This window comes from Lineus longissimus, chromosome 5 (assembly GCF_910592395.1).
Source record: "Lineus longissimus chromosome 5, tnLinLong1.2, whole genome shotgun sequence".
NCBI lineage: Eukaryota > Metazoa > Nemertea > Pilidiophora > Heteronemertea > Lineidae > Lineus > Lineus longissimus.
In genome coordinates, this window is record NC_088312.1 from 14,202,418 (window position 1) to 14,229,170 (window position 26,753).

Genomic DNA, 26,753 nt, shown 5'->3' on the forward strand with positions numbered 1-26,753 from the left:
CTTAGTATCAGTAGTGCTTTAAGTGGTGCCACTAAATCTGTAAAACCAACTCCAGGACCAGACCCAACTCCAGGACCAGACCCAACTCCAGGACCTACACCAGAACCAGGACCAAAACCATCAATACCAGATAAAGTAAAAGAAGGTCTCAAGAAGTTTGCTGAATGGCTAAAAGAACTAGCCAAGAAATCAGCTGCGGCTTTACCGGGAATCATCGGTTCTATCGTATCATTTCTCCTGAAAACAATTGGTGCAGTTGTTGGCTTTCTAGCTGAACATCTGATCATAGCAGTTATTGCTATTGTGAGCTCCATAATTTATGGTTTAATTGGGGGTGTTAAAGCCTTAAAATCACGTAAAACAGTAAAATCACGTAAAAGGTCTTAGGTTACCTTCTATCAAAACAATGTTTAAAAAATAATTATTATGTAAATATGAATAAATACATCTCATTAAAAGACTATTATTCTAGTGAGTGGAACAATGAGAATCTTAAAGGATACATTCGTCCTAGGGTTATGGATCGAGCAGAGCTCTCAGGACGAAGTCTGACTGAGACAATCAAAGTAGTCCTGCCAAGAATGAAGGAATATGACGTCAGTACCAACACTAATGCTCAATTCTGCCGTAATTGTAAAAGGTGGACACTTTTTGAGTATCAAAAAAACTTGAATTCAGCAAGGTACGCAGCTAAAACTGTGAAGTATCAATTCTGCACCAATTGCAATTCGACTACTTACGACGATGATTTTAAAACTCTTGAGATCAATATTGACAACAAGACACGTTACTTTGACAGTATTCTAAGGAAACTTGGATGGAGTCGGCTGTCCGAATCGGCAGTTAAGTATTTAAAGGACTTTGTGGAAGGGTATTTACAGTGCTACTTTTCAAGTCACAGAAAATGTCTTAGTAAGCAGAGATATGAAAGTACTCTTCAGTCAGCCCTAAAAATGGGTATTAACACTCTCCCCTCTAAGTTATGTAACCAAGGGTTACATGGTGAAGCAATGCTTTTTAAATTATACTGTGGGGAATATGATTGGTTTCTTGCCATTGAATTTATTAACAGGGCAATTGGTAAACCGCAATTAACCGATGAGAATATCACTGACCTTAGACTAGTGTACTATGCTTTCCTTAGATTTCTGCATTACTGTGGTGTCAAGGTCACCATTAACTACAAGGTATTTTTACACCAAGCCTTTAAAACGCTGAAAATTGATTATGTAATATTTACACCTTTTTTAACCAACAAGGAGCGAGTAAATGATTTGGAGATATTATGGTATGATTTCACTCAAAGTATTTTCTTCCAGAATTACAAGGTTGAGAAGGAATATGACCAGGATATTGACAAGCAGTTTGACGTTTTACTGAGTGCCAGTGCAGGTCGAGACATTAACTGCATCAGTAATATTAAGTTTACACAAGCCAGACTTCGTCCTGAGAGCACAGCTCGATCTAGTGTTAAGATGCAATAAAGTTGTGAAAACAGCATTTTGCACTTAACAGTCATTTTTCCATAATTTTAAATGAATAATCAGCAAATGAATAGTCAGACATCTGCAGTGATTGAACAACAGATGAAACAGATTGGTGTTATGAGTCCTGAGAGCTTAGCTCGAGTTGGGGCTTCTAACCAACAGAACACTGGTAGTTACCAACAAAACAGAACTAACTTTCAACAGAACTGCTCTACAAATCAACAAGTTTCAAACAAGCAGTTGAATAGTTCAAATTTTGTTAATCCTAGTCAAGGAATAGTTAATCCCAGTCAAGGAATAGTCAATTCTAGTTGCCAACTAGGCTCAACTCGAGCTACGCTCTCAGGACAAAGTCCGACTAGCAATCAACAAAATTTGAACTATTTGACTGATAGTGGCCTTAAAGCCAAACAAGACTTAGAGATTCTAGTTGCAACTGGTAAAAGCAAGGATTTCCTTAATAAACAAATAACTTTTAATGACTTAGATAATATGACTGAAAAAGAAATCTTAAAACACCATAGAATGTATGAAACAAAGATGGCTGCCAGACTTAATGATTCTTTGGGTAAGACAGTAATTAAAGCTTACACTAAATTATCAAGGTGGTTATTACCAATAGATGATGAAGATAATCTTTACCATGATCTTAGAAATGATTATTTGATAACTAACGAGTTGGATAAATGGCTTGGATGGTTGAGTTTGAGAATGGGACCATTAACTGCACTTGCCTCAACAACACTTATTACTTTAGGTCATTGTCATGAGGAATCATCTATGAATACATCGAGTATGACTGCATCAAATATGAATACACCAAATATGACTGTCTCTGAATGTGACAAATCAATAGATGAAAGTCTAGATATCACAGGTAGTGATGATAAAGAAGACTAAATTAACCTGGTTATGAGAACATAGTTCGAATTAAATTCGGCCAAGATAAATGGAACTTGAAACTGTAACTGATACTACTAAAGTTTCAGTGTCTAAGAAACCTCGATCAGAGAAACAATTAGCATGGTCTAGAGAACTGGGTAGAAGATCTAAGGAATTTAAGAGGATAAAAAAGGATAAGACGACATTTAAAGTACAGGACTCCTCACCAAACAACAGAGTTGTGGAAAAGGAGGAAGAAGAATTAGAGGAAGAAGAACCACAATCTCAAAATACTGATGTATCACTGCGTGAATCTAGTAGTAATACTTATGTCTATGTACTAGGTTTAGGTGCAATTATTTTAGCATCATTTATCATGTTTAAGAAACTTCCTAAAAAAGTAAGTAAAGAGCAGCGATCAGGCTCAACTCGAGCTACGCTCTCAGGACAAAGTCCGAATGAAGCAGTCATGAAGGGATCAATTAACCCTCTTGTTAAACCTGTAGTTAAAGAGAAGAAATGTACTATTCCTTTAATGGAATGATCTCATCAGGTGGTCAAGCTTTGCTCTCTGGACTTTGTCCTAGTCCGACTTCGTCTTGAGAGCTCTGCTCGAGTCAAGCTTTGTTCTCTGGACCTTGTCTCAGTCAGACTTCGTCTTGAGAGCAAAGCTCGATTCTTAACTCTAAAGAAACCTCTGTTCCTCTGAAATTAACTAGCTTACCATTCTCATCAGTGATTTCGAATTTTATGTGATTAGTACACTTATTTATCGTTTTCTTACAATTCGGTTCGTATCGCTGCATTTTTATTTGGTCACCATCTTCTACAGGTATGATGCAGAAAATGTTAGATGGTTTATTGTTGTAGAGGGTCTTAGCTTTGTCAACCAAATTAGCTTGCAGGAATAGATATTTCCTGTAAAAGTTGAGTGGTCTTGTGGAGTAGTATTTTCCTTTCTTGGTGAATTTAGTTTGCTTAAAGCCAAACCACTCATTCACCACTGTGAGCTGTTTTTCTATCACCTCTCTTATGGTTTTGCTTATTTGAAAACCTTCTGTGTTTCTCTCAATCTTGATTTTTTCATTTTTATCTAACTTGTCTACTTTCAGAGGGTACTCTTTATCCTCTGTAAGTTCAAGGGTTATGTAATTATTGTTATCACAGTAAATTTTCACATGGCTTATTCCAATTTCTTTTATGTATTTTTGCCATACCTCACAAAACTCACTTAAACTAAAATGTCGAGAGTATGGAAATGTGTATTGAGTAATGGTGTCTTTAGTTGTGGTAGAATCATTTTCCAAATGCCGTTCGCAAATTTTCATGACTTCCTTTTCAAGTGTATCTGTTTCAAGTCCAGGAGCAAATAATGTCCTACACCATAATTGTTTATCTAAGGGCTCATGTGTTGTAATTCTGGTTATTTCGACTAGAAATGAGAAAATCCTTACTCCCTCTGGTAGAAAATCACCTGTCCACCATGAATTGTAAAAGGTTATCGATTTCAAAGTAATAGATTTTATGTCTAATTGGTCTGTTAAGTAGTACTCAAATTTGGCTTCATTACATTCTTGTTCATTGATTATGAAGTCCATTTCTATTTAATTCAAGATATTTATTGAATTTAATAAATTTTAATCTAATAAATAGAATGACTGATAAGAATCAGAAAATACTTTGCACTACATGTGACAAGTACATATCCTACAATAATATGGCTATTCACAGGAGAACCAAAGGTCACTTAAGTAAATTAAATCCGGATTATGTCCCTATTGCTCAACCCCGAGCCCAATCACTGATCCCTAAAACTATGGATAATAAACTTGCATTTGAGGAAAATGAGCTAGATGGCATAAAGAAAGTGAGTGGAATAGAAATAGTAAAACAATTTGGCAAGCCTGTAGTCACCATTAGTTTGAAGATTGACAGAGAAGCTAAACAAGTGTATGAATACAGAGATAAATTAGAGGAGGTATTATTTCAACTCAATGATTACCATCACAAAATTAGCATATCAGTATTTGCTCAGTTTGATCGTCAGGGTGAAAGTGTAACACACCCCATACAGTCTCCAATGGAAAGCATAATTTCAAGGAACCAGGCAATTTATGCCATAACCAACCAGTTAAACTACATTAAGACACAGATTGAGGAAAGGTACTTTCAAGGTTCTGGACTTACTTTAAATAAAATAGAGTCTTGTAACATGACCATCTGTTCTTACAAGAGGTGTAAAGGTGGTCATTACACTAAATTACCATTTAAAACAAAAGCAGTAATAAATGTGGAATCAAATGACAATAAATGTTTTCTCTGGTCTTTATTGGCCGCTAAATATCTGAAAGAAAATCCAGAGACGGACTTTGTCCTGAGAGCAGAGCTCGAGAGTACATTCAATATCACTACCGATATCAAAATCAAATCATTTCCTGTATGTATTCAAAAGGATATCCCTAAGATAGAGAGTGATAATAATCTCAAGATTAATGTGTTCAAGTTAGAGAACGAATGGGCTAAGAGCACCTGTGAGGCAAAACTAGAACCTCTCTACCTGTCCAAGAATTATGATGATGATGATGTCATCGATCTGTTGTATTTCAAGGACCATTTCATGTACATAAGAGACATCAATCTTTTCTTCAGGACACTAGCTCATAGAGTGTATCTTTGCAGGAGATGCATGAATTACTTTTACAGGAAGTCAACACTAGATAAACATAAAAAGAAATGTGGAGAACACGATTACTGTAAGATTACTTTGCCTCCACCTAACAGTAAATGGTCACAAATTAAATTTGAAAAACACTCATTCAAAAATAGAGTTCCGTTTGTGATCTATGCTGATTTCGAAGCGATAAGCGAACCTTGTTCTTCTGCCGAAGGCAACATACCAGTAGTATCAGTAGAGCCACCTATGATGAAAGAACCGAGTTCAAAGAAACTTTTTAAACAAAATGCATCAGCTGTTGGTGTTTATGTTCACTCAGACTACACACACCTTTACAGTAGCCAGTATGTGTCTCACAGGGGTGCTGATGTTGTAGATGTGTTCTGTAATTGGTTAATCAGGATGGAAGAACAATTCTCTAATTTATTGAGCTGTAACTTTCCTCTAACAATGACAGATGAAGACTCGAGCTCTGCTCTCAGGACGAAGTCCGACTGGCATAAATATCAATTAGAAACACATTGTTACTATTGTAATCAACCTTTGGGATATGACAAGGTCAAGGATCATGATCACTACTGTGGTAGATATCGAGGTGCTGCTCACAACTCGTGTAATTTGAATGAAAAGAAAGCTATGTTTGTTCCAGTGTTTTTTCACAATCTCAGTAATTACGATTCTCACTTATTTATTAAAGAATTAATGAATAAGCTACCGAAGTACAAGAAACTGAAAATACTTGCCAAAACATCAGAGGAATACATTTCATTTCAGTTCGGTTGTTTCAGGTTTTTGGACTCGTACAGATTCCTGCAGTCCAGTTTAGACAACATAACCAAATCAATGTTGGATGATGATTTTAAAATTACCAGACAGCTGTTCCCAAATACCACTGACTTTAAGCTATTGAGGAAGAAGGGTTCAGTACCTTACTCTTTTTACACATCACATGAAAGCTACAATGTTACTTACCTAGAAAAGTCTATGTTTTTTGACGAATTGAAAAATGAAATGGCACCTGATTCTGCCTATGATGAGGCTAAGGTAATATGGGATCATTTCAAGATCAGGAATCACGGTGAGTTCATTGACCTCTACCTCAAAACTGATGTGATCCTTTTAGCTGATTTATTTGAGAAATTCAGGGATGTCAATTTGAACTACTTTCAGATAGATCCCTGTCACTGTTACTCGGCACCAGGCCTAACCTGGCAAGCTGGTTTGAAGTACACAGGAATAAACCTAGAACTACTGACTGATACCAACATCTTACTTACTTTTGAGAAAGCAATACGAGGTGGAATTTCGGGTGTTATGGGAACAAGACATGTCAAGGCAGATGAACACCACAAACTACTCTACATAGACGCAAATAATCTCTACGGCTGGTCCATGATTGAACCTCAACCCTATGGTAGTTTTGAAATGATAGATATTGATCCACTCGAGCTATGCTCTCAGGACAAAGCTCGACTTAACATGAATGTTATCAGTAAAGAGCAGATTATGGCAATTCCAAGTGATAGTGAAGTAGGCTACTTTTTAGAGGTTGATTTGGAGTATCCAGGAAATATTAAATTTAAGTCAAGGAACTTTCCATTCTGTCCCGAATCTCTCTTTATTGAAGATGATGAATTAAGTCCTTACCAGAGAGAGTTACTGGGCGATGATAAAAGATCAAATGTAGAGAAACTAATACTAACACAAAAGGATAAAACTAATTACATAGTGCATTACAGAATGCTACAATTTTACCTAAAGCACGGAATGGTACTTAAGAGGGTTCATTCAGTGATAAGCTTTAAACAATCAAAGTGGTTAGCACCATACATTGATTTTAACACTAAAAGACGTATGGATTCTAAGACTGATTTTGAGAAAGACTATTTTAAACTGATGAACAATGCGTTCTATGGAAAAACTTGTGAGAATATAAGGAACAGGGTTGAAATTGAATTTGTATCGGACGGGGAGAGAGCCAGGAATGTAATGGCCAATCCCAGGTTTTCATCGATATGCGTATTTGACGAACATAATGCTGCTATTAGCATGAGGAAAACATCAATGAAATTCAACAAACCAATCTACATAGGAGCTTCAGTACTTGAATTGTCTAAATTATTAATGTATGAATTCTATTATGAAGTTCTTCAACCGTACTTTGGTGAGAAAAATATTGAACTACTGTATCTAGATACAGATTCCTTTGTACTTAACATTAATACTGATGACTTAACTAAAGACTTAAAGGAGTTGAGACACTATTTTGACTTCAGTAATTATCCAAAAGATCATCCACTCTATGATACCAGTAAGAAGAAGGTACCAGGCTACTTTAAGGATGAGCTAGGAGGAGTAGAGATGACTGAATTCATTGCCCTGAGAAGTAAGATGTACGCTTACAGGACCAAGACTATGTCTGGAGAGCAAGGATCGACAAAAGATTACGATTCTAAGAAATTGAAGGGTATTGCCAAGAATGTAGTAAGGAGAAATATCTCATTTGATGACTATGTTGATTGTCTTGAAAAGAGTAGGTCATTTTACCACAAGATGAGACACTTAAGATCAGATAAACACCAAATCTATTTGGAAGAAGTTGACAAAAAAAGCCTCAGTCCTTTTGATGACAAGAGGTTCATACTTGAAGATGGAATAAGCACCTTACCATTTGGAATGTATTATGAAGGCTACATAGATTACAGCGATTCAAACTTCGCTTGAGTCCGACTTCGTCTTGAGAGCATAGCTCGAGTCGAGCTTTGCTCTCTGGACTTTGTCCTAGTACGACTACGTCTTGAGAACAAAGTTCGATTAGGACTACGTCCAGAGAACAAAGTTCTATTAAACTAATGAATAGGGTGGTGCTGATGGTAGTGTTACTTGGTGAAATTCATCCCTAACACCGAAGTCATGATAATAGTGATAGTGATACACCACATTAGGATTAGGACGTAGTCCGGGTCCGACTTCGTCTTGAGAGCATAGCTCGAGTCGAACTTTGTTCTCTGGACGTAGTCCGGGTCCTGTTTGATTTACTGAACTTTTAGTTTTTCTAGCATCTCTGTCTGTGCTAGTTTTTTTCCTTCTTCTAAAAAAGTCTTCTTTAAAGACTCTACATCAACAGCTGAACTTGCCTCCCTTTGTTTTTTCCTAATGGCATTTTTCATCGAAATGTATTTCTCCTTCTCCTTGAGAATCAAAGTAAACTCATCTGTAGATATGTGAGAATCGGTTAAGGCTTTACTAACCAAATCATTGATTGTGTTCAGTTTTGAAATTGCCAACATTCTGATATTCTCATGCTTTTCAATTTTCTTAAGAATATTCTTTTTCTCCCAGCCTAAGGCTGATGAAATAATGGCACTACCTATTGTTACGCCACCCAAAGCTAAGCCTATCGGTGCAGTGATGACACCAGCTAGAGCGGAAACACCAACAGATCCGGCTGCAACGCTGGCAAAATTAAGGAAATGGCTAATGCCAGTAATTACGCTAAATGCTTTTTTGTACTTTGAAAATATCTTTCTTCTAAATTCAATCTCGCTTTCTAAGAAACTCTTAACCTCACATATTTGTTGTAGTCTGAAAGCCTGAGGGTTACTTTCTGTATGCTTTTCAGACCGTTCATAGTTCAAATGACTTTCAGAGTTTAAATTACTTAAATCTGGATAAACCTTATTGTCTCCATCCATTTAATTAGTGGGAATAACTAGAATCAGTTGTTCTGTCATTTCTAGTGTTTAGTGTTGATCCTACAGACACTACAGGTTTTTGAAGTACATTAAATTTTAAAGGTTTTTCTGTCCCAGCAGGCACAGCAGGTTTTAAAGGTTTTTCGGGACCAGGCTCCAACTTTGACTCTACTTCTGCCTCTAATTCTCTATGAAATCGTTCTAATCTTTCTTTCCAATTACGTGGTCGTTTTGTGTAACCCCAAGTTCTATTCATTTAATTAAGTAAAATAAAATCAATTCACTGCAAAGAGTAAATTTCTTTCAAGTCTATTATTCAACTTAATCATCTCGTTTATGATTTCTGTCTGACTACATATGTTAATGTTCTGGTTCATTCTCATGTTATTATTTAAATTCGATAATCTATCAAGCAGAATCATATTTTCATCACGAAGATAATCCCCGAAATGCTGTGATATCACTATTTTCCAATTTGGTATTACATCCTGGTCTCGAAAGACAAACCAGTTTTCACTTCTCATTTTTACCATGAAATCCATTGACCTATCCAATTGATCCTTAAATAGTGTGTAGTCTACTTTAGCACTCTTCTGTCTGTTTTGTGTTTTAGACATTGGTCTAATGTTAAACCAAGCAAAGCACAGTTCAGGTTTATCTTTGAATTCCTTGATTGGTAAGACATGATCCAACTCTTCTTCTACTATTCGAACTCTGTTCTCGGGACTTTGTCCTATTGGAGATAGACTCCTCTGGTACTTTAACCACTGTGAGAAGAAACTGTCTGTACATCCTAGATTAAATGATGAATTACCGTTACACTCTCCCTTAGAAATGCGGTTTAGACCAACTCTAATTTTGTGTCTGTCTCTATTACCATTTTGGTCAAGGTAATCCTTTTTGTAATATGAATTAAAACATGATCTGCAGTTACCTCTATTTCCGTCTTTACCAAATTCACCATCACTTAGTAATTTATTTTCATAACATTTATTACATCCCTTGATTTTACTTGAACCACATTCTTTACAGTAATCAAGTAGTTTATTACGCCTGTTCTTTTCAAAATTAATTTCAGGTTTCTTTTCACAGCACTTAACACAATAAATTGTAGGTTGATTTTCCATGTTTTGATTCATCATATTATTCTGATTTTCCATATTTTGATTCATCATATTATTCTGATTTATCATATTTTGATTTTCCATGTTTTGATTTAAGATAAACTGATTTATCATATTTTGATTTAACATAATCTGATTTATCAGATTTTGATTTAACATATTATTTTGATGCAAATAATACAAAAACTTCTGAATATTTTGATTCATCATATTATCATGATTCATCATATCATTTTGATTCATCATACCATTTTGATTATCAAATATTGCTCCATCCATTTCTTTCTTTATTTAGTAGGACATTTTTTTTTTAAATTACGTTTTTCGAACTTGTTCTTGTGACTTAAGTCACTTTAGAGACTTTATTTCATTTCAATGATTTGATATCAGAAACTGGTAACCATTCATTGAACTTATCACTGTAACCCTTCCACTTCACTAATCCGTATTTCTTGCCTTTACTTGTCTTGTACCTTAGGATTTTCTCGATCTTGTACTCTAGCTGGTCAGGATTAGGAACATAGCTCAATTCCTCTTCATAGAAATATCCTTGAATTTCTTCTTTGTGGTAATCCTCAAGCTGGTAGACGATAGGGTGAGTAAAGATGATCTGTTTGATTTGGAACACCTCCTCAGTGTAGTTGGGCATGTAACCTTTACCGAAAATGGACTTGTACTTTGAAATTCTTACACTGTCACCTACTTTGTACTTTGGATCACCAAATGTCTCTTTGAGGTGAAGACCGTAAAGATTGTACCACACTGTTCCTTCGTTTTCCATCTTTCTGGCGTCTACAGGTTTCATACCTATTGATGAGTGAAATGTGTTATTGTAGCCGCTGACCAGGTCATCCAGAACGTCAATCCACTTGTCAGTCTCCTTAGCGGTGAAATAACGCCACATTTTTTCTTTAAGGGTTCTATTGAATCTCTCTACTACTGCTGCCTTCTTATCAGAGAACCATTCTATGTCATTTTCTGTTAAGAGTTCCTTGAAGTGTTTGTTGTAAAATTCTTTACCGTCATCAAACTGGATTTTCGTTGGTTTTGCTTCCTCAAATATCACTTTAAATGCATCTCTGATTTCTTCTCCCCTCTTACTCTTAACTGCTAGAGCCCAAGAAAAACGACTAAATAGATCTATGACTGTTAAAATGAATCTGTTGCCTTTATTTTGTTTCTCGAATTTCTGCATATCCACAAGATCTGCTTGCCATTGTTGATCGATGTACGATACCATTGTCTTCCTGAAGGTGAATTTCTTAATGGCCGGTTTGTGTAGTTGGTGAGTTGGTAGTGTTTCTAGAAATTCTTTCACTTCTTTTTTTTTAATAAGTTTTCCTGAGCGGGACTTTGTCCCTAACAACGAAGTTGTGCTCTGCTCTCGTGACGAAGTCATATCTTCCTTGACCTGTTTCCAGATTTTACTCAAAGAACTGTAAGCCACGGGACTCTCGGGGTTGTAGTACAAATCCCTTAGATACTGCTGTGTGTCATCCTTTACATTCATTTAAATGAGTGAAGTATTTATTTACGAGCCACACAATATGTTAATTTCTGGTGTTACCAATTGTGGTAAGACATATTTTGCCCTTGACCTCTTAGAAAAGGAGTATCGGCACAAGTTCCAGAACATAGTCATTTTCTGTCCAACATATTTCAACAATAAGACATATGAAAGGAAATGGATTTACCAAGACAAGAACGTCTACATAGTTAATCCCGAAGCTGTGGCCAGTAATTTGGACCTTGTGCTTCAGTTTGCTACTCTGACCTTTGCTGGTTCTAACACATTATTCCTCATTGATGACTGTGCTAATTTGAGAGACACAAAAAAGAAGGTGTCCGAGTTATGTAATCTTGCCTTTTCCGGCAGGCACTACAATCTCACTGTTTGGTTACTAGTTCAGAAGTACAATTCAGTTGTTAAGGACTACAGAGAGAACATAAGAATTTTAGTATTATTTTTTAATAAGGATGAATCAGCCATGAAAGATGCCTTAGAAGAAAACAGTGTTATTCCTAAGGAGAAAAGACAGTACTACATAGAAGAACTTAAGATGAAAAAAGGATCAAAACTGATCATTAGACTACAACATCCATTTGGATTTACTCTTTCACATCAAAAATCTTAGTCCCGCTTCTGATCGAGCTATGCTCTCAGGACTGTGTCCGATCATCAGGACTGTGTCCGATCAGTGGTCTTAGTCTTTCTAACCCTAGTAAAATAATAAATTATTAACCCTAAACCACTAAGTCCTAGGATAATCCATAGGTACTCGTATTTCTTCATTTCATCACTAGGTTGGTAGTAATCACTTAATTGTGGTCGCTGAGGTAGTACAATAGTTCTTTCTGGATGTAAATGATTGTAAACAGTAAGTGCTGAATCAGTATTGTTAAAATCAATAGAAGCGTCTCTTTCTCTCTTTAATTCAAGATTAACGAAGTCAATGGTACTTTTCCTATGCTCCTCCCATTCGGTTGAAGCTTTTTGTAATTGCTCCTGAGCCAAATCATGTCTTTTCACTTCAGTCTCATAGCCATTCTTGTCTAGTTTTTTAAAAAGGTAACCGGATCCAGTGAATGCTAATCCATTGATTATTGCAGATCCAAATAACATGCCAATGCCAGCCATTTAATTCCAATGAATTTTAATTTCAATGATGTGTCCCTGAGAGCATAGCTCGAGTTAATACCAATTGGTACTGTACATTATGACCATTAAGATCGATGATTTCACCTTTTTCATCAGTTAAGCGAATATTCAGCTTATTGAATCTTGGTTTACAGGGAATTGCTATTGGTTTCTCAAATGTGTATGCTATTAAATCCCCAAAATTAGCTTCCTTTATTGGTCTTGTGGTTAGCACATCAGATGCTTCACCATTACTTAATACACTATTAGATTCGATTATGTCACAGTGAAAAACAAAATGGTTAATTGGTCTAAAATTGATGGGTTTCTCGCTTACAACATCATCCTTACTTTTATTGTCTAAAGGGTAAGGCCATTCTGATTTCATGCCAAATAATTCATTACTTTTACCAAGAAAATAGATCTGATAATGCGCCTCATTTTTTCTCTTTAGGAAGTGTAAGATGGCCTTACCTGTTGGTTCTTCAAGGTCAAATCTGACAGCACCTCTACTCATACTATTTTCTTTCAACTTATCCGCAAATACTTTTGAAAAGCTCTGTAGGTCATAGAGACCATCTGGTAGCGTAATCTCTGCCACATCAAAACCCTTAACTTTGATTCGGTTATTCTCCCTGGCTGCACTTATGTTGTAGAATGTACAAGGTATTACTGCAAAAGTTAAAGTGATGCTACATGCATCCTGAATTTCAGTCTTGAGATTGACTGTTAAATCACTTGAACTCTGATCTGGATAGTCACTTGAATCTATGTTCATTACAGTAATCATTTACTTAAGCAAATTTTCGTTTTCAAATTTACCTTTTATCAAATAAGTAAATTATTCTTACTTCATAATATTTCTGGGTAGGATTCCTTGATCGTAAAGGTACTCTAATGTTCCATTACTAATAGCTACAGTTCCTCCCAGTTTAAGAATTTCCTCTAGGTCGGCCTGACTTGGGGGACCAATATTGATTCTCAAGAACCTTTTCAGTAACATAGAGTAACCAATTGTTGTTGATGCCAACAGTAAACTTTGATACAGTGTATTTATGATATCTTTCTTTCCTGGTGTATCCATTTAATTACTTAGAAAATCACTAGTAAAACTCATTTATCTAGTATTCAGTGTTGGAGCGAACTTTTGTTCTTGCAGCACCTCAGTGCTGGAGTGAAGCAATCTGAGAATTCTGGATGTTTACCTGGGCGTCAGAAACCACGAATATGTGCATTTTGTATGGTCCCTTTCCAGATTTCTTTGTAATAGATAATTGAATACCATCTTTTGTGTTCTGGAGCTTCTTTCCTGATCCGTGAAGGCGATTATCCTCAGAAGTTCTCAGGTCCAACCATAAACCATAGTGATTAGAATCACCATAGTATTTCTCCATGGTCATGTTACAGTCATGAGTTTTCTTCAAATCTTCAGACATAAAATGTTTCTTGATCTCCTCCCATTGATCCATCATTCTCATTCCTTCTGGGAACACCTGATTGGCAACACCCTCTATTGTGATCTGCACTTTACTTATGTTAGGGTTTTCAAACTTCTCTGAATCTCTAGCTCCATCTACATAGTCAGACACAAATAGTAATAATAATCCTTTAATAGACATTCTTGGAAAGTTGATGTTCTCATTAATTAGTGTTTCATTAGCAGTAACATTGACTGTCTTAAAATGGTCTACCCAATCATAAAATATTGAGAATCCAGAATTGTACTTGTTACTTAATTGACTAGCAATCATCTTATTAGTAACCGTGTCGTATTCAAAACAAATATTCTCTAGTTTGTAGCCCATGCTAGCTGTGTTTGTGGTGACTATGATTTCCTCCTTTGGTGCTAAAGTTATTTCAATAATCACATCTTCTTGAATTGGAAACTTGTAAAATGGAGCATGATGATGGAATAGTTCAAAATCTAATGGTATTTTGTACTTCTTGTCAAACACTTTCTTTAAAGTCTTTTCATTAGCTGTTTCTCCAGTGACATCAGCTTCAGCGACTCCTGATCTTAATTCTCTAAGATTTTTTGACTGAATACCCTGAAAAACTCTATCATTTCTTTCTTCTTCTGTAAACCACAGATCTTTAAATGTAGAATAATGACTGTATTCGTCAAGGTCAAATATCTGCTCTGTTCCCCACTTAACCACCATCTTTGAGATTAGGTTTCTACCAAGATTATTTACAACACTATTTTTAGAATCACCAGAAATGGTTACATCAGCAGACAGATAAAGAGATTTAGGTACAAAGAATGTATTCTCTCGCAATGCCGGTATTCTAACATACAGTGTTTCTTTGGGGTTAGCAGATGATGGGTTATGAGTAATGATATGATGCTGCCTCTCAGCTTTCAAACCAAGTGGAATCTTATGTGCCCTTTCGGTATTTAATAAATATCCTGTTGCCATTTTCTATTTATTTACTAGTAAAATTATGTACATGCAGTGAACAGTGCCAACATCATATATCAGGTAAAATGCACGGAAAAAAGCTATTGACGTGTACTTTCTGTTGGAATACAGTAAGTCATGATTACATTAACCCATTGAACTCTAGTATTCCCTTACCATTTCACTGCAACGCTTCACTGAAGAATGATAGAATATATGTATTGTGGTGTCTGGTTCTTAGGGGTTTCTAAGCTAATTTGAGACAAAAAGGCCTGTAAGGGCTTTTGTTAAAATAGCTTAGAATTACCTAGATTCCTACCACCACAATACATATATTCTAATAGCGTATCACCGTGTAGTTTTGTCAAGTACAGCAGATTCACAGTTACAGGTACATCTTTCGACTGACTACATCAGGTTCACGTAAAAACTGAAAATACAAAATGGGAAGGACTCCTTAGTCTTTTTAGCAAATAACCAAGAACATCAGAGATGCCAGACAAGATATAGATGTACAATGTAAGTGTACATGAGCGTGAAGACAGGTTGTGACAACCCAGCGTCCCAGGTTGTGACAATGTCTCCACCAAAAACTTCACCCCAAAGTAAGCCAAATTATCCCCAAATTCCCAGGACATCAGTTTAACTTGTCTAACATCTCCACAATGAATATATAAAGGCTACAAAGTCCAGCTAGCAGGACACAAGAATTAAACAACTGGAAGACACCACCACAAGGTGCTGCCACCTGAGAACACTCAACGGTACTAAGGAGAAAGTCTTCACTCCAATATGCAAAGACAAATAACTCTGTCAGACTAGCTTTTAAATGGGCTACAAAGGGACACAATGTCCTCTCTAAAACGCTGATATGAAAAACATTGCACGTGGCCACGATTTTGATACTACAATGCCTTGACATTGGGCGTGATAGATAGGTACATGTGTCTTAACCTTTTACAAGACGTCCGCTGTCGTTGGACACAGTTTTACAGCACTGATCTAATTATTTTGGGCAAATTACGCCACTTAATGTTGCTATACATATTCATCTTGACATACCTCTGTTTTAGGCTACTCTTTTCTGAACAATTAGCCTTAAATTTGACTTCTTCTACATCGGCAAAAACCGCAAGGTTTTGTACCGGGAAACACAATGGCGGAAAGCGCACGGGCTAATATAGGTGGCGCTGACGTCAACAATAATTAAAGGCAATATGCCGCGATGTGGCTCTCCAACATTACTTAAAGGCGATATGCCGTAACATGGCTCTCCTAAATTGTCCTATCAATTTACACTACTGAAGTGTCCTCATAATATCAACGAAAATATCTCACAAAGACAAGGGGTTAATGTCCTTTAACCCTTGGGTGAAATGTCACACTATCAAAAATAGTGAAAACCTCGGAATGTTAAATTGTCACAAATGCAGACAATTCAACCCAAAAAACACTTCGGCACGCTTGAGCAAGTCGTACTTCAAAATGAACCTACCAAACTTAGCATAGAATATACCCAATGCCAAATCTGGCGCTCTGAATCCCCATGACCATGACGATACAGTATGCGACTTGCACAAGACTACCGGTACATGCAAAAATGGAGGAAATCACTTGAGCTATTCCTTGAAAGAAACAATGTCTGCTCCTGTTTTCCAGTTCCACCATAGAATACATATTCCAACATATGAATTTCAAACTGAACGTATCCACAGAACTTAGAGTAGCTTGAAAAACTCACACTAAAGGGCTAAAATGAACTTGTCCACCTTTGAATCAGCCTGCATCAGTCAATCTGGAAAGAGCCCAATTTTAACACAATGCGCTTTAGAAGAAAAACACAAAAACCAAAATGCTGGGTTAACAACCAGCTTGATGACCAAAACAACACCAAATGTTTTGTACGGGCTACTCATCCAAATTCACCACTACAAGCATCACAAAGATAGGATTTCACAGTCGCGACAGTATAGCACAATCCCAGGCTTCTCCGTTCGGGAATCTCGGGTCTGTCAATTATCAGTCCCAATTGTCCGTATTATCCTCAACAACAGATGGCGTAGCTGGTTTCAGCAGCAAGATCAACTTGTGAACAGGGCAATCCAAAACTGACTGTCCAGCCTGTATGCGTGCCTTCCTAACGAGTCCGTCCTTCCCAAGAAACGTCTCCAATACTCTCCCCATTGGCCAGTTACACCTTGCGACTCCGTCATCGATAACCAACACGATGTCACCTATGGCCAGGCTTGGCCACGACTTGGTCCATTTTCTCCTTTCCTGTAGTGTTGGCAAGAATTCCTTCCGCCAGCGAGACCAAAACTCGTTTGCTAGATATTGTACACGCCTCCATTGGCGACGGCAGTAGATGTCGTTTCGTTGAAAGTTGCCTGGCGACGGCATGATGACCCTTGTCTTCATTGTAAGCAGCTGGCTGGGACTTAATGGCTCCGGTGTGTCAGGCGAGTTGGTATCTACACACGTCAATGGGCGACTGTTTACGATGGCTTCAGCCTCAACCATCAATGTTCGCAGCATTTCGTCATCCAATCGGTCTCCATGAGTAACAAGTAGTGCAGACAGCGCGTTTCTAGCTGATCGGATCATCCTCTCCCATACCCCACCCATATGACTAGAATGGGGTACGTTCATCTCGAACTTAATCCAATCACATCCATCTAAGAGTAAGCGTCTCCTCACCCGTCTTCATCCATTTCTGCCAGAGCTGCAGCCAACTCACTTTTGGCGCCGACAAAATTCATTCCTTGGTCCGATCTCAAAAGCCTTACGGGGCCACGGCGACACACGAATCTACGATATGCATTTATGAAGGAATCCGTACTCAGCGAGTTAGCTGTCTCGATATGTATGGCTCTCGAGCTCAGACAGGTAAACAAGACTCCATATCTCTTTGGATCACTCCGGCCCTGACGAACAAGGAAGGGGCCAAAATAATCGACTGCGGCGTAAGTAAATTGTGGAGCTTCTTTCATGCGATCTTCAGGTAAATCGGCCATCTTCTGACCCAAGGGGGGTCCTCTCAGCTTACGACAGATGACACATTTACTCAGACAGGACGTGATGCTGGATCTTGCAGATGTTATCCAATATCCTTGGGCTCGGATCTCATTCAGAGTCATGTTGCGACCTCCATGACCGGTCCTTTCGTGGAAATGCCGGACTATTACCCTGGTGATGTGACTGTCTTTAGGCAGCAGGACTGGATGTTTGACTCAACTCGGAACGTTAGCTCTTCTGATCCGTCCACCGACTCTGATGATGTCATTTTCATCCAGATAAGGATCAAGTCTGTACAAGCTGCTGCTTTTCTTCAGAACTAAGTCTCGCCTCCTGCAACTGTCTCGGTTTGTGGACCCCTTCTGGTCAGCATTGTCGTCTACAGCCTTAATTCCTCGAAGAATGGGCATTTCTTCAGAGTAAGCCTCAGCTTGGACTGTCTTAAGGATCAACATCTCAGCTTGAGAGATTTCTTCAGCTGTCACTGGCTTGTATGTAGAAAACCTTGCTGTCCGATTAAGCAACCTCTCCTTGAACTTCAGGCAGACAGCGACAGCTCTTTTAGCCTTGTACCAACTTGAGAATCGCTGCAATCTTGGGAGTAGGCCTATGTCAGCTTCAATTACAGCTCCAGTTGCCAGGGTTGTCATCTTCTTGATCTCTGGATCCCCTTCACCAAGGTTGTCAATCTTGCAAGGACTGAGTGGCTTCAAAGTGGAAAGGAAGGCTGGCCCTTTCCACCACAGCTGGCTGTCGATCAACTCTCTGGCGTTTGCTCCTCGAGATGTGAGGTCGGCTGGGTTGTTGTCGGTTGCGATGTGCCTCCATTGCTCCACAGCTGTATTGTCCCTGATCTTCTGTACTCGATTTGCTACATATATATGAAAGCGCTTGGCGTCATTTGCGATGTATCCCAAGACAACCATACTATCAGTCCAAAATACTTCTGTAAGGTCTTCATATTGCAGCTCTCGCCTCAGGAACTTGCTAATTTTGACAGATGTTACTGCGGCAGTAAGCTCGAGCCTTGGAACTGTAATGGGCTTTGACGGAACGACTCTGGATTTGGCCATGACCAAGGCAGTGTCGACATTGTTGTTTTCATCGATCATCCGAAGGTAGCTGCATTGCCCATTTCCGACCAAACTAGCATCGGAAAAATGATGCAACTCGACTGTCTTGACTTCACCAACATTTTCAGGCTTGTAGCATCTTGGTATTTCTAGGCCAGCCAGGATCATGAGTTCTTGCCTCCATCTCTCCCATTCCATTCTGGCAATGGGTCATCCCAATCTGCGCCGCTACTGCACAATCCTTGTAAAATCCTCCGCCCCACCAGTACAAGTGGCGACACCAGTCCAAGGGGGTCGAAGACCGAGCTGATACTAGATAGAATCCCTCTTCTTGTCAACGGCTTGTCTTGGAGCTGGATTTGAAAACGAAAGGCATCGGACTGGATGCACCATTCTACTCCCAAAGTCCTCTCAACTGGCAGATCGTCTTGCAGCAGATTGACGTGTTGAAGATTCTTTGCCCTTTCTGCAGCAGGGATGGTGTCCAATACTTCTCTCTTATTAGATGCAAACTTGTGCAGACGAAAACCTCCTTCCTTACAGAGTTGGCGGCTTGAATCGATTAACTCCTTGGCTGACTTGGTTGTTGGGACAGACCGGATACCATCATCAGCGTAGAAACTATCTCTCTTACAAAATCGGCAGCCTCTTTTCCGTGTTTTTCTTCGTACTTGTCTGCTGTGGCCTTTAGCGCATAATTACAACATCCAGGGGAAGATGTGGCTCCAAACACATGGACTGTCATCCTGTAGTCGGTCGGCTCTTCTTCTAGCTGCCCGTTCTTCCACCATAGAAAGCGAAAAAGGTCTCTACTATCTTCTGTGACAGATACCTGGTGATAGAAAGCCTCAATGTCACAGGTGAAGGCCACTGGCTCCTTCCGGAAACGACAAAGTATGCCAGTCAAATTGTTTGTGAGATCAGGACCCTGGAGAAGGTTTCTGTTGAGTACTTGTCCTTGATATGCAGCGCTGCAGTCATAAACAACTCTGAGTTTATCTGGCTTCTTGGGATGAAGTACACCATGGTGGGGAATGTACCAGACTTGGCCTGTAGGGGTCTCCTTGGGGGCTGGTTCGGCATAGCCCTTCTCAAACAAGTCCTCCATAAAATCAACATACTTTCCCTTATATGCTTCATCACGGCGTAATCGGCGTTTCAGACCAATTAAGCGCCTTACAGCGAGCTGTCTGTTGTTGGGCAGGACCATGTTGTCATCCTTCAGTGGCAGGGGCAGCTGAAAATGTCCGTTTTCTAACTGCTGTAGTCCATCTCGTGCCTTGGATAGAAATTTTTATCGTCACAGGACATCTTCTCTTCGGAGTCGTCTTCATGAAATTCTCGTTCAAACCACTCACTAAGTGCAATTGGACTTATCTCCTTGCCTTTGGTTCTGAATGCAAAGTGACAACTGCCTTCTTCAGTACTGATTGATCTGCAGGCGGACTCTATTTGGCTTTCATCTTCACAGCTGCAGTCAAGGATACCAATGACTCCCCAACCAAGATCGGTCAAAATGGCATAGGGGTCATTGTCTCCTCCTGGGACAACATCTCTAGGTTTCATGAGTCGAGGGCAGTTCATCCCAACAAGCAGGCCGATTTCAATGTCTTGATGAGGATGAAGCTTGTCTGCTATCTTTGCCAGGTGGGGAATTGTTCTCAAAGTGTCAGCTCTAGGTATCTGCCCATGTGTAGCAGGTATTTTGTCTCTGGTGTAGGTAACTGGGAGGCCTACATCCAAATTGCGATCAACATCCATTACTCGGAGGCCTGTGACCTTAGTAGACGTAACAGTAGCTTCAGCTAACATGGTTGTTAGCCTGAGGGTAACATCACATCTTTTAACATCTAGGGTTCTGGCTGTATTCTCAGAGACGAAACAAGTGTCGGACTGTGGGTCCAAGAGGGCGTAAACGTCGACTGTTCTTCTTGGATCCTTCTCGTGATACAGGGTGACAGGTAGGATTAACTCCCCTCGGAACGTTAGCTCTTCTGATCCGTCCACCGACTCTGATGATGTCATTTTCATCCAGATAAGGATCAAGTCTGTACAAGCTGCTGCTTTTCTTCAGAACTAAGTCTCGCCTCCTGCAACTGTCTCGGTTTGTGGACCCCTTCTGGTCAGCATTGTCGTCTACAGCCTTAATTCCTCGAAGAATGGGCATTTCTTCAGAGTAAGCCTCAGCTTGGACTGTCTTAAGGATCAACATCTCAGCTTGAGAGATTTCTTCAGCTGTCACTGGCTTGTATGTAGAAAACCTTGCTGTCCGATTAAGCAACCTCTCCTTGAACCTCAGGCAGACAGCGACAGCTCTTTTAGCCTTGTACCAACTTGAGAATCGCTGCAATCTTGGGAGTAGGCCTATGTCAGCTTCAATTACAGCTCCAGTTGCCAGGGTTGTCATCTTCTTGATCTCTGGATCCCCTTCACCAAGGTTGTCAATCTTGCAAAGACTGAGTGGCTTCAAAGTGGAAAGGAAGGCTGGCCCTTTCCACCACAGCTGGCTGTCGATCAACTCTCTGGCGTTTGCTCCTCGAGATGTGAGGTCGGCTGGGTTGTTGTCGGTTGCGATGTGCCTCCATTGCTCCACAGCTGTATTGTCCCTGATCTTCTGTACTCGATTTGCTACATATATATGAAAGCGCTTGGCGTCATTTGCGATGTATCCCAAGACAACCATACTATCAGTCCAAAATACTTCTGTAAGGTCTTCATATTGCAGCTCTCGCCTCAGGAATTTGCTAATTTTGACAGATGTTACTGCGGCAGTAAGCTCGAGCCTTGGAATTGTAATGGGCTTTGACGGAACGACTCTGGATTTGGCCATGACCAAGGCAGTGTCGACATTGTTGTTTTCATCGATCATCCGAAGGTAGCTGCATTGCCCATATCCGACCAAACTAGCATCGGAAAAATGATGCAACTCTACTTTCTTGACTTCACCAAAATTGTCAGGCTTGTAGCATCTTGGTATTTCTAGGCCAGCCAGGATCATGAGTTCTTGCCTCCATCTCTCCCATTCCATTTTGATTTCCTCTGGCAATGGGTCATCCCAATCTGCGCCGCTACTGCACAATCCTTGTAAAATCCTCCGCCCCACCAGTACAAGTGGCGACACCAGTCCAAGGGGGTCGAAGACCGAGCTGATACTAGATAGAATCCCTCTTCTTGTCAACGGCTTGTCTTGGAGCTGGATTTGAAAACGAAAGGCATCGGACTGGATGCACCATTCTACTCCCAAAGTCCTCTCAACTGGCAGATCGTCATGCAGCAGATTGACGTGTTGAAGATTCTTTGCCCTTTCTGCAGCAGGGATGGTGTCCAATACTTCTCTCTTATTAGATGCAAACTTGTGCAGACGAAAACCTCCTTCCTTACAGAGTTGGCGGCTTGAAACGATTAACTCCTTGGCTGACTTGGTTGTTGGGACAGACCGGATACCATCATCAGCGTAGAAACTATCTCTCTTACAAAATCGGCAGCCTCTTTTCCGTGTTTTTCTTCGTACTTGTCTGCTGTGGCCTTTAGCGCATAATTACAACATCCAGGGGAAGATGTGGCTCCAAACACATGGACTGTCATCCTGTAGTCGGTCGGCTCTTCTTCTAGCTGCCCGTTCTTCCACCATAGAAAGCGAAAAAGGTCTCTACTATCTTCTGCGACAGATACCTGGTGATAGAAAGCCTCAATGTCACAGGTGAAGGCCACTGGCTCCTTCCGGAAACGACAAAGTATGCCAGTCAAATTGTTTGTGAGATCAGGACCCTGGAGAAGGTTTCTGTTGAGTACTTGTCCTTGATATGCAGCGCTGCAGTCATAAACAACACTGAGTTTATCTGGCTTCTTGGGATGAAGTACACCATGGTGGGGAATGTACCAGACTTGGCCTGTAGGGGTCTCCTTGGGGGCTGGTTCGGCATAGCCCTTCACAAACAAGTCCTCCATAAAATCAACATACTTTCCCTTATATGCTTCATCACGGCGTAATCGGCGTTTCATACCATTTAAGCGCCTTACAGCGAGCTGTCTGTTGTTGGGCAGGACCATGTTGTCATCCTTCAGTGGCAGGGGCAGCTGAAAATGTCCGTTTTCTAACTGCTGTAGTCCATCTCGTGCCTCGGATAGAAATTTTCTATCGTCACAGGACATCTTCTCTTCGGAGTCGTCTTCATGAAATTCTCGTTCAAACCACTCACTAAGTGCAATTGGACTTATCTCCTTGCCTTTGGTTCTGAATGCAAAGTGACAACTGCCTTCTTTAGTACTGATTGATCTGCAGGCGGACTCTATTTGGCTTTCATCTTCACAGCTGCAGTCAAGGATACCAATGACTCCCCAACCAAGATCGGTCAAAATGGCATAGGGGTCATTGTCTCCTCCTGGGACAACATCTCTAGGTTTCATGAGTCGAGGGCAGTTCATCCCAATAAGCAGGCCGATTTTAATGTCTTGATGAGGATGAAGCTTGTCTGCTATCTTTGCCAGGTGGGGAATTGTTCTCAAAGTGTCAGCTCTAGGTATCTGCCCATGTGTAGCAGGTATTTTGTCTCTGGTGTAGGTAACTGGGAGGCCTACATCCAAATTGCGATCAACATCCATTACTCGGAGGCCTGTGACCTTAGTAGACTTAACAGTGGCTTCAGCTAACATGGTTGTTAGCCTGAGGGTAACATCACATCCTTTAACATCTAGGGTTCTGGCTGTATTCTCAGAGACGAAACAAGTGTCGGACTGTGGGTCCAAGAGGGCGTAAACGTCGACTGTTCTTCTTGGATCCTTCTCGTGATACAGGGTGACAGGTAGGATTAACGAATGAGAGCACCTGTGTCCTTGTTTTACACAGTTAGTGTTAGCGTTATCTGGGGCAACGCCTGTCTGAGGCATTGCTACCGCATTGTAATCGTGCAGTACAGTTGGATGCAGTTTTGAGCACACCTCACATGTCAGCTTTGCATGTGGCTCGACGGTGCCCGAATCTCAGACAGCCATAACACAGGGCCTTATCCTTGATTGTAGTTTTTCGCTCGGTCAGAGACATTGCTGCAAAGGTTGGACACGTGGCGACTCCATGGGGATTACTGCATACAGCACACTTGCGGGCCTTTGGCTTAGGCTTCTGACTGGTCTGTTCTGATTTAGGCTGCGGCTCAGTTTTGACGATTTTGCAACTGTTGACAAAGTCTTCGACTTGAAATGGTTTGCGGTCCCCTTTGCCTTGTCTGGTTTTCCACTGCTGTCCTCCCCTCTTAGACTGACTGGACTGCATGCGATCCGGGCTTCCTTTACGATGAAGTCACAGAATTCTTGAAAACTTGGGTAGGATGGATCATCTTTGCTCAGCCTTGTATCAACAATCCTGCTCCATCTGTCCACAATATATCGTGGGAGTTTGCGAAGAATCTTCTTATTTTCATCTGGGTTGTTAAGTCCATCTAGGTAACGGATTGAGTTCATTGCACTAGCACAACTTGTCAAGAAGTCGGCGAACTTCCTCAACTCCCTACCATCTCCCGCCTTAAGATGAGGCCAACTGTCAATTCTTTGCTTGTAGGCTTCTGCTGTTATGAATTTATTTCCGTACCTTTCCTTTAGGAGCGACCTTGCCCTCATGTATGCATCTGCGGTGCCTTGAGAGAGCAGACCTCGAATAGCCTCCTTTGCTTCACCTCCCGTATATTTACTCAGGTAGTGTAATCGCTGTGTCACTGAGGTAACACAAGCTTCGATCACGGTCTCAAATGACGAGTTCCATAGCGGATATTGAAGAAGATCACCCTTGAAGACTTCTGATTCAACTCTCGGCAGGTGGTCCCGACGTTGCGATTCGGTAAGGATTTCGGCTAACTTGGCGATACTCTCATCTGCTGCACCAACTCCTTTCGATTCAGAGTCTTGACTGAGAGGATCTCTAGAGGGTGTGAGCCTCTCTGGCTCAGGCTCAGGCGTTGGCTGTGGTGGCAACGCTGACGACTTTGACCGTCTTGGGGTGGGTACTGGACTCCACCCATCGTCACTGTGGTGAGGGGCGCTTACAGCAATGTTACTGGCGTCAGGTGTCGCCAATGTCACTGGAATAGGTATCTGACTTGCCGGAGTCGAGGTCAAATATCTTGGTTTTGACCTCAGCTCATCTTCCATTTGTTGTATGCTCTTTTCGAGCTTGCTTTTTTCGGCAGTAAGCATCTGCATCAGCAGTTTCTCGGACTTAACCCTTTTAGCAAGATTGGTTTTGACCTAATAAAAGCGCTCTTCCCCGTGAGGGTCGGAGCTTTGTAGCATGTATTAGCTCTAGAATTACCACAGTTATCCAAGTAAGATTGGACGATCTAAGGAACCATAACTGACCTAATGAGCCATTCGCGGTTTCACTGTGTAAAAGTTCGTACTTGGACATGCATGGCTTAATCTTTGAGACAAGCATATGTTACTAGAGGATCAACCAGATAGACCGGACGACGTGTCTGTCTGTCGGGCAGGTGCAGGGCGCACGCGCCCCGCACTCGCCCCGAGCCGTCGCCGGCAAGGGGGTTCCGGTCTTCAATTTTTTTGCTGTCGTGTGCGCCTGTGCGGTTGGCCGGCGAGACGCGGGCCGGGGGCCGCGAGACCTACCGTGCGAAGCGCGACGGAGTGCGTGACGGGGTGAACGGCGCGACCGGCCTGGCGACCGACGCGGACCTCACCCGACACGTTCTTCACGCCGTGCGCGAGCGCACCTCGACCACGCTTCCGAGACGAGTCCCGTTTTCCCGCCTGCCCTTGCCTGCTCTGCCGCACAGACGACGACCGTGCTGCTGGCTGGCTGGCTGGCTGGCGGCGGTGCTGGAGTGCACCGACGCCGCAGCCGCCGCCGCCGCGAGACCGACCCGGTCGCCCGGGCCGCCCTTCGAGAATACGCCGACCGACACCTCCGCGCGGAGGACGGTCTTCCGGACCGATCAGGCGAGCTGACGCGCGATGCGCCCGTGCTATCCTGTGGCCGACCCGTGTTGCTCTGGACAACCTTGAAAACTCTGGATTGCTGTAAGGAGGCCGCTCGAGCAGCTTCGCATACCGGGCAACCACTAAAAGTCCGACGGTTTGGCGCGCCGCGCGTGCCGTAAAAATTTCGGGACGAACGGTTAATTTTTGCGCGCCGAGCCTGGCGATTCTCGGTCGGCCCCCCCCCCCCCGACCTGGGTGTGTGCCCGACACGAAATTTACCGAAGGCACTCCGCCCGGCCGAAACCGCCGGGAAACCGTCCCCCGGTGGCCACCCGAGGCCTCGGGACCGTTTTCGAAAAACCGGACGAGGTCGGGGGCCGAGAGCGGAGACGCGGCACGTCGACGCGGACTCGTAAATTTTCAAGCAGGCACGAAACGTCAAGTTGAAAAATCGGCCGAAAAAAAACTTCTCCGAATGCGACGAACGTGGACATTTTCCGAAAGCGCTCGACGAGCTCTATCCGCAGGCGGCCTCGTCGGAACCGCCGCCGCTCGGGAAGGCCTTCGAAACGGGCCTCGAACGCGCGCCGGGCGGGCCTACTTTGACGTTTTGGAATTTTCCAAAAAAAACGCGGCCACTTTTCGGCACCTCGCCGCCAGGAGTTGACGGCCCTGGCGCGCCGCGCGTGCCGTAAAAATTTCGGGACGAACGAACGGTTAACTTTTGCGCGCCGAGCCTGGCGATTCTCGGTCGGGTCCCCCCCCCCCCCCCCCCGGGGTGTGTGCCCGAGACGGAATTTACCGAAGGCACTCCGCCCGGCCGAAACCGCCGGGAAACC

The 26,753-nt window shown here is 41.5% G+C and overlaps 3 protein-coding genes across 3 annotated transcripts; all 3 read right to left on the minus strand.

Annotated features, from left to right (window-relative positions):
- Nucleotides 1-18,132: 18,132 nt before the first annotated feature.
- LOC135488520 (uncharacterized) lies at nt 18,133-19,188 on the minus strand. Its single transcript, XM_064773158.1, has one exon. It carries the CDS (start codon nt 19,186-19,188, stop codon nt 18,133-18,135), a length of 1,056 nt encoding a protein of 351 aa, XP_064629228.1.
- Nucleotides 19,189-20,860: 1,672 nt separating this feature from the next.
- On the minus strand, nt 20,861-22,018 carry LOC135488521 (uncharacterized). The gene has a single exon (XM_064773159.1). The coding sequence runs from the start codon at nt 22,016-22,018 to the stop codon at nt 20,861-20,863; it is 1,158 nt and encodes a 385-aa protein (XP_064629229.1).
- Nucleotides 22,019-22,392: 374 nt separating this feature from the next.
- LOC135488524 (uncharacterized) lies at nt 22,393-23,877 on the minus strand. The gene has a single exon (XM_064773160.1). The coding sequence runs from the start codon at nt 23,875-23,877 to the stop codon at nt 22,393-22,395; it is 1,485 nt and encodes a 494-aa protein (XP_064629230.1).
- Nucleotides 23,878-26,753: the final 2,876 nt, after the last annotated feature.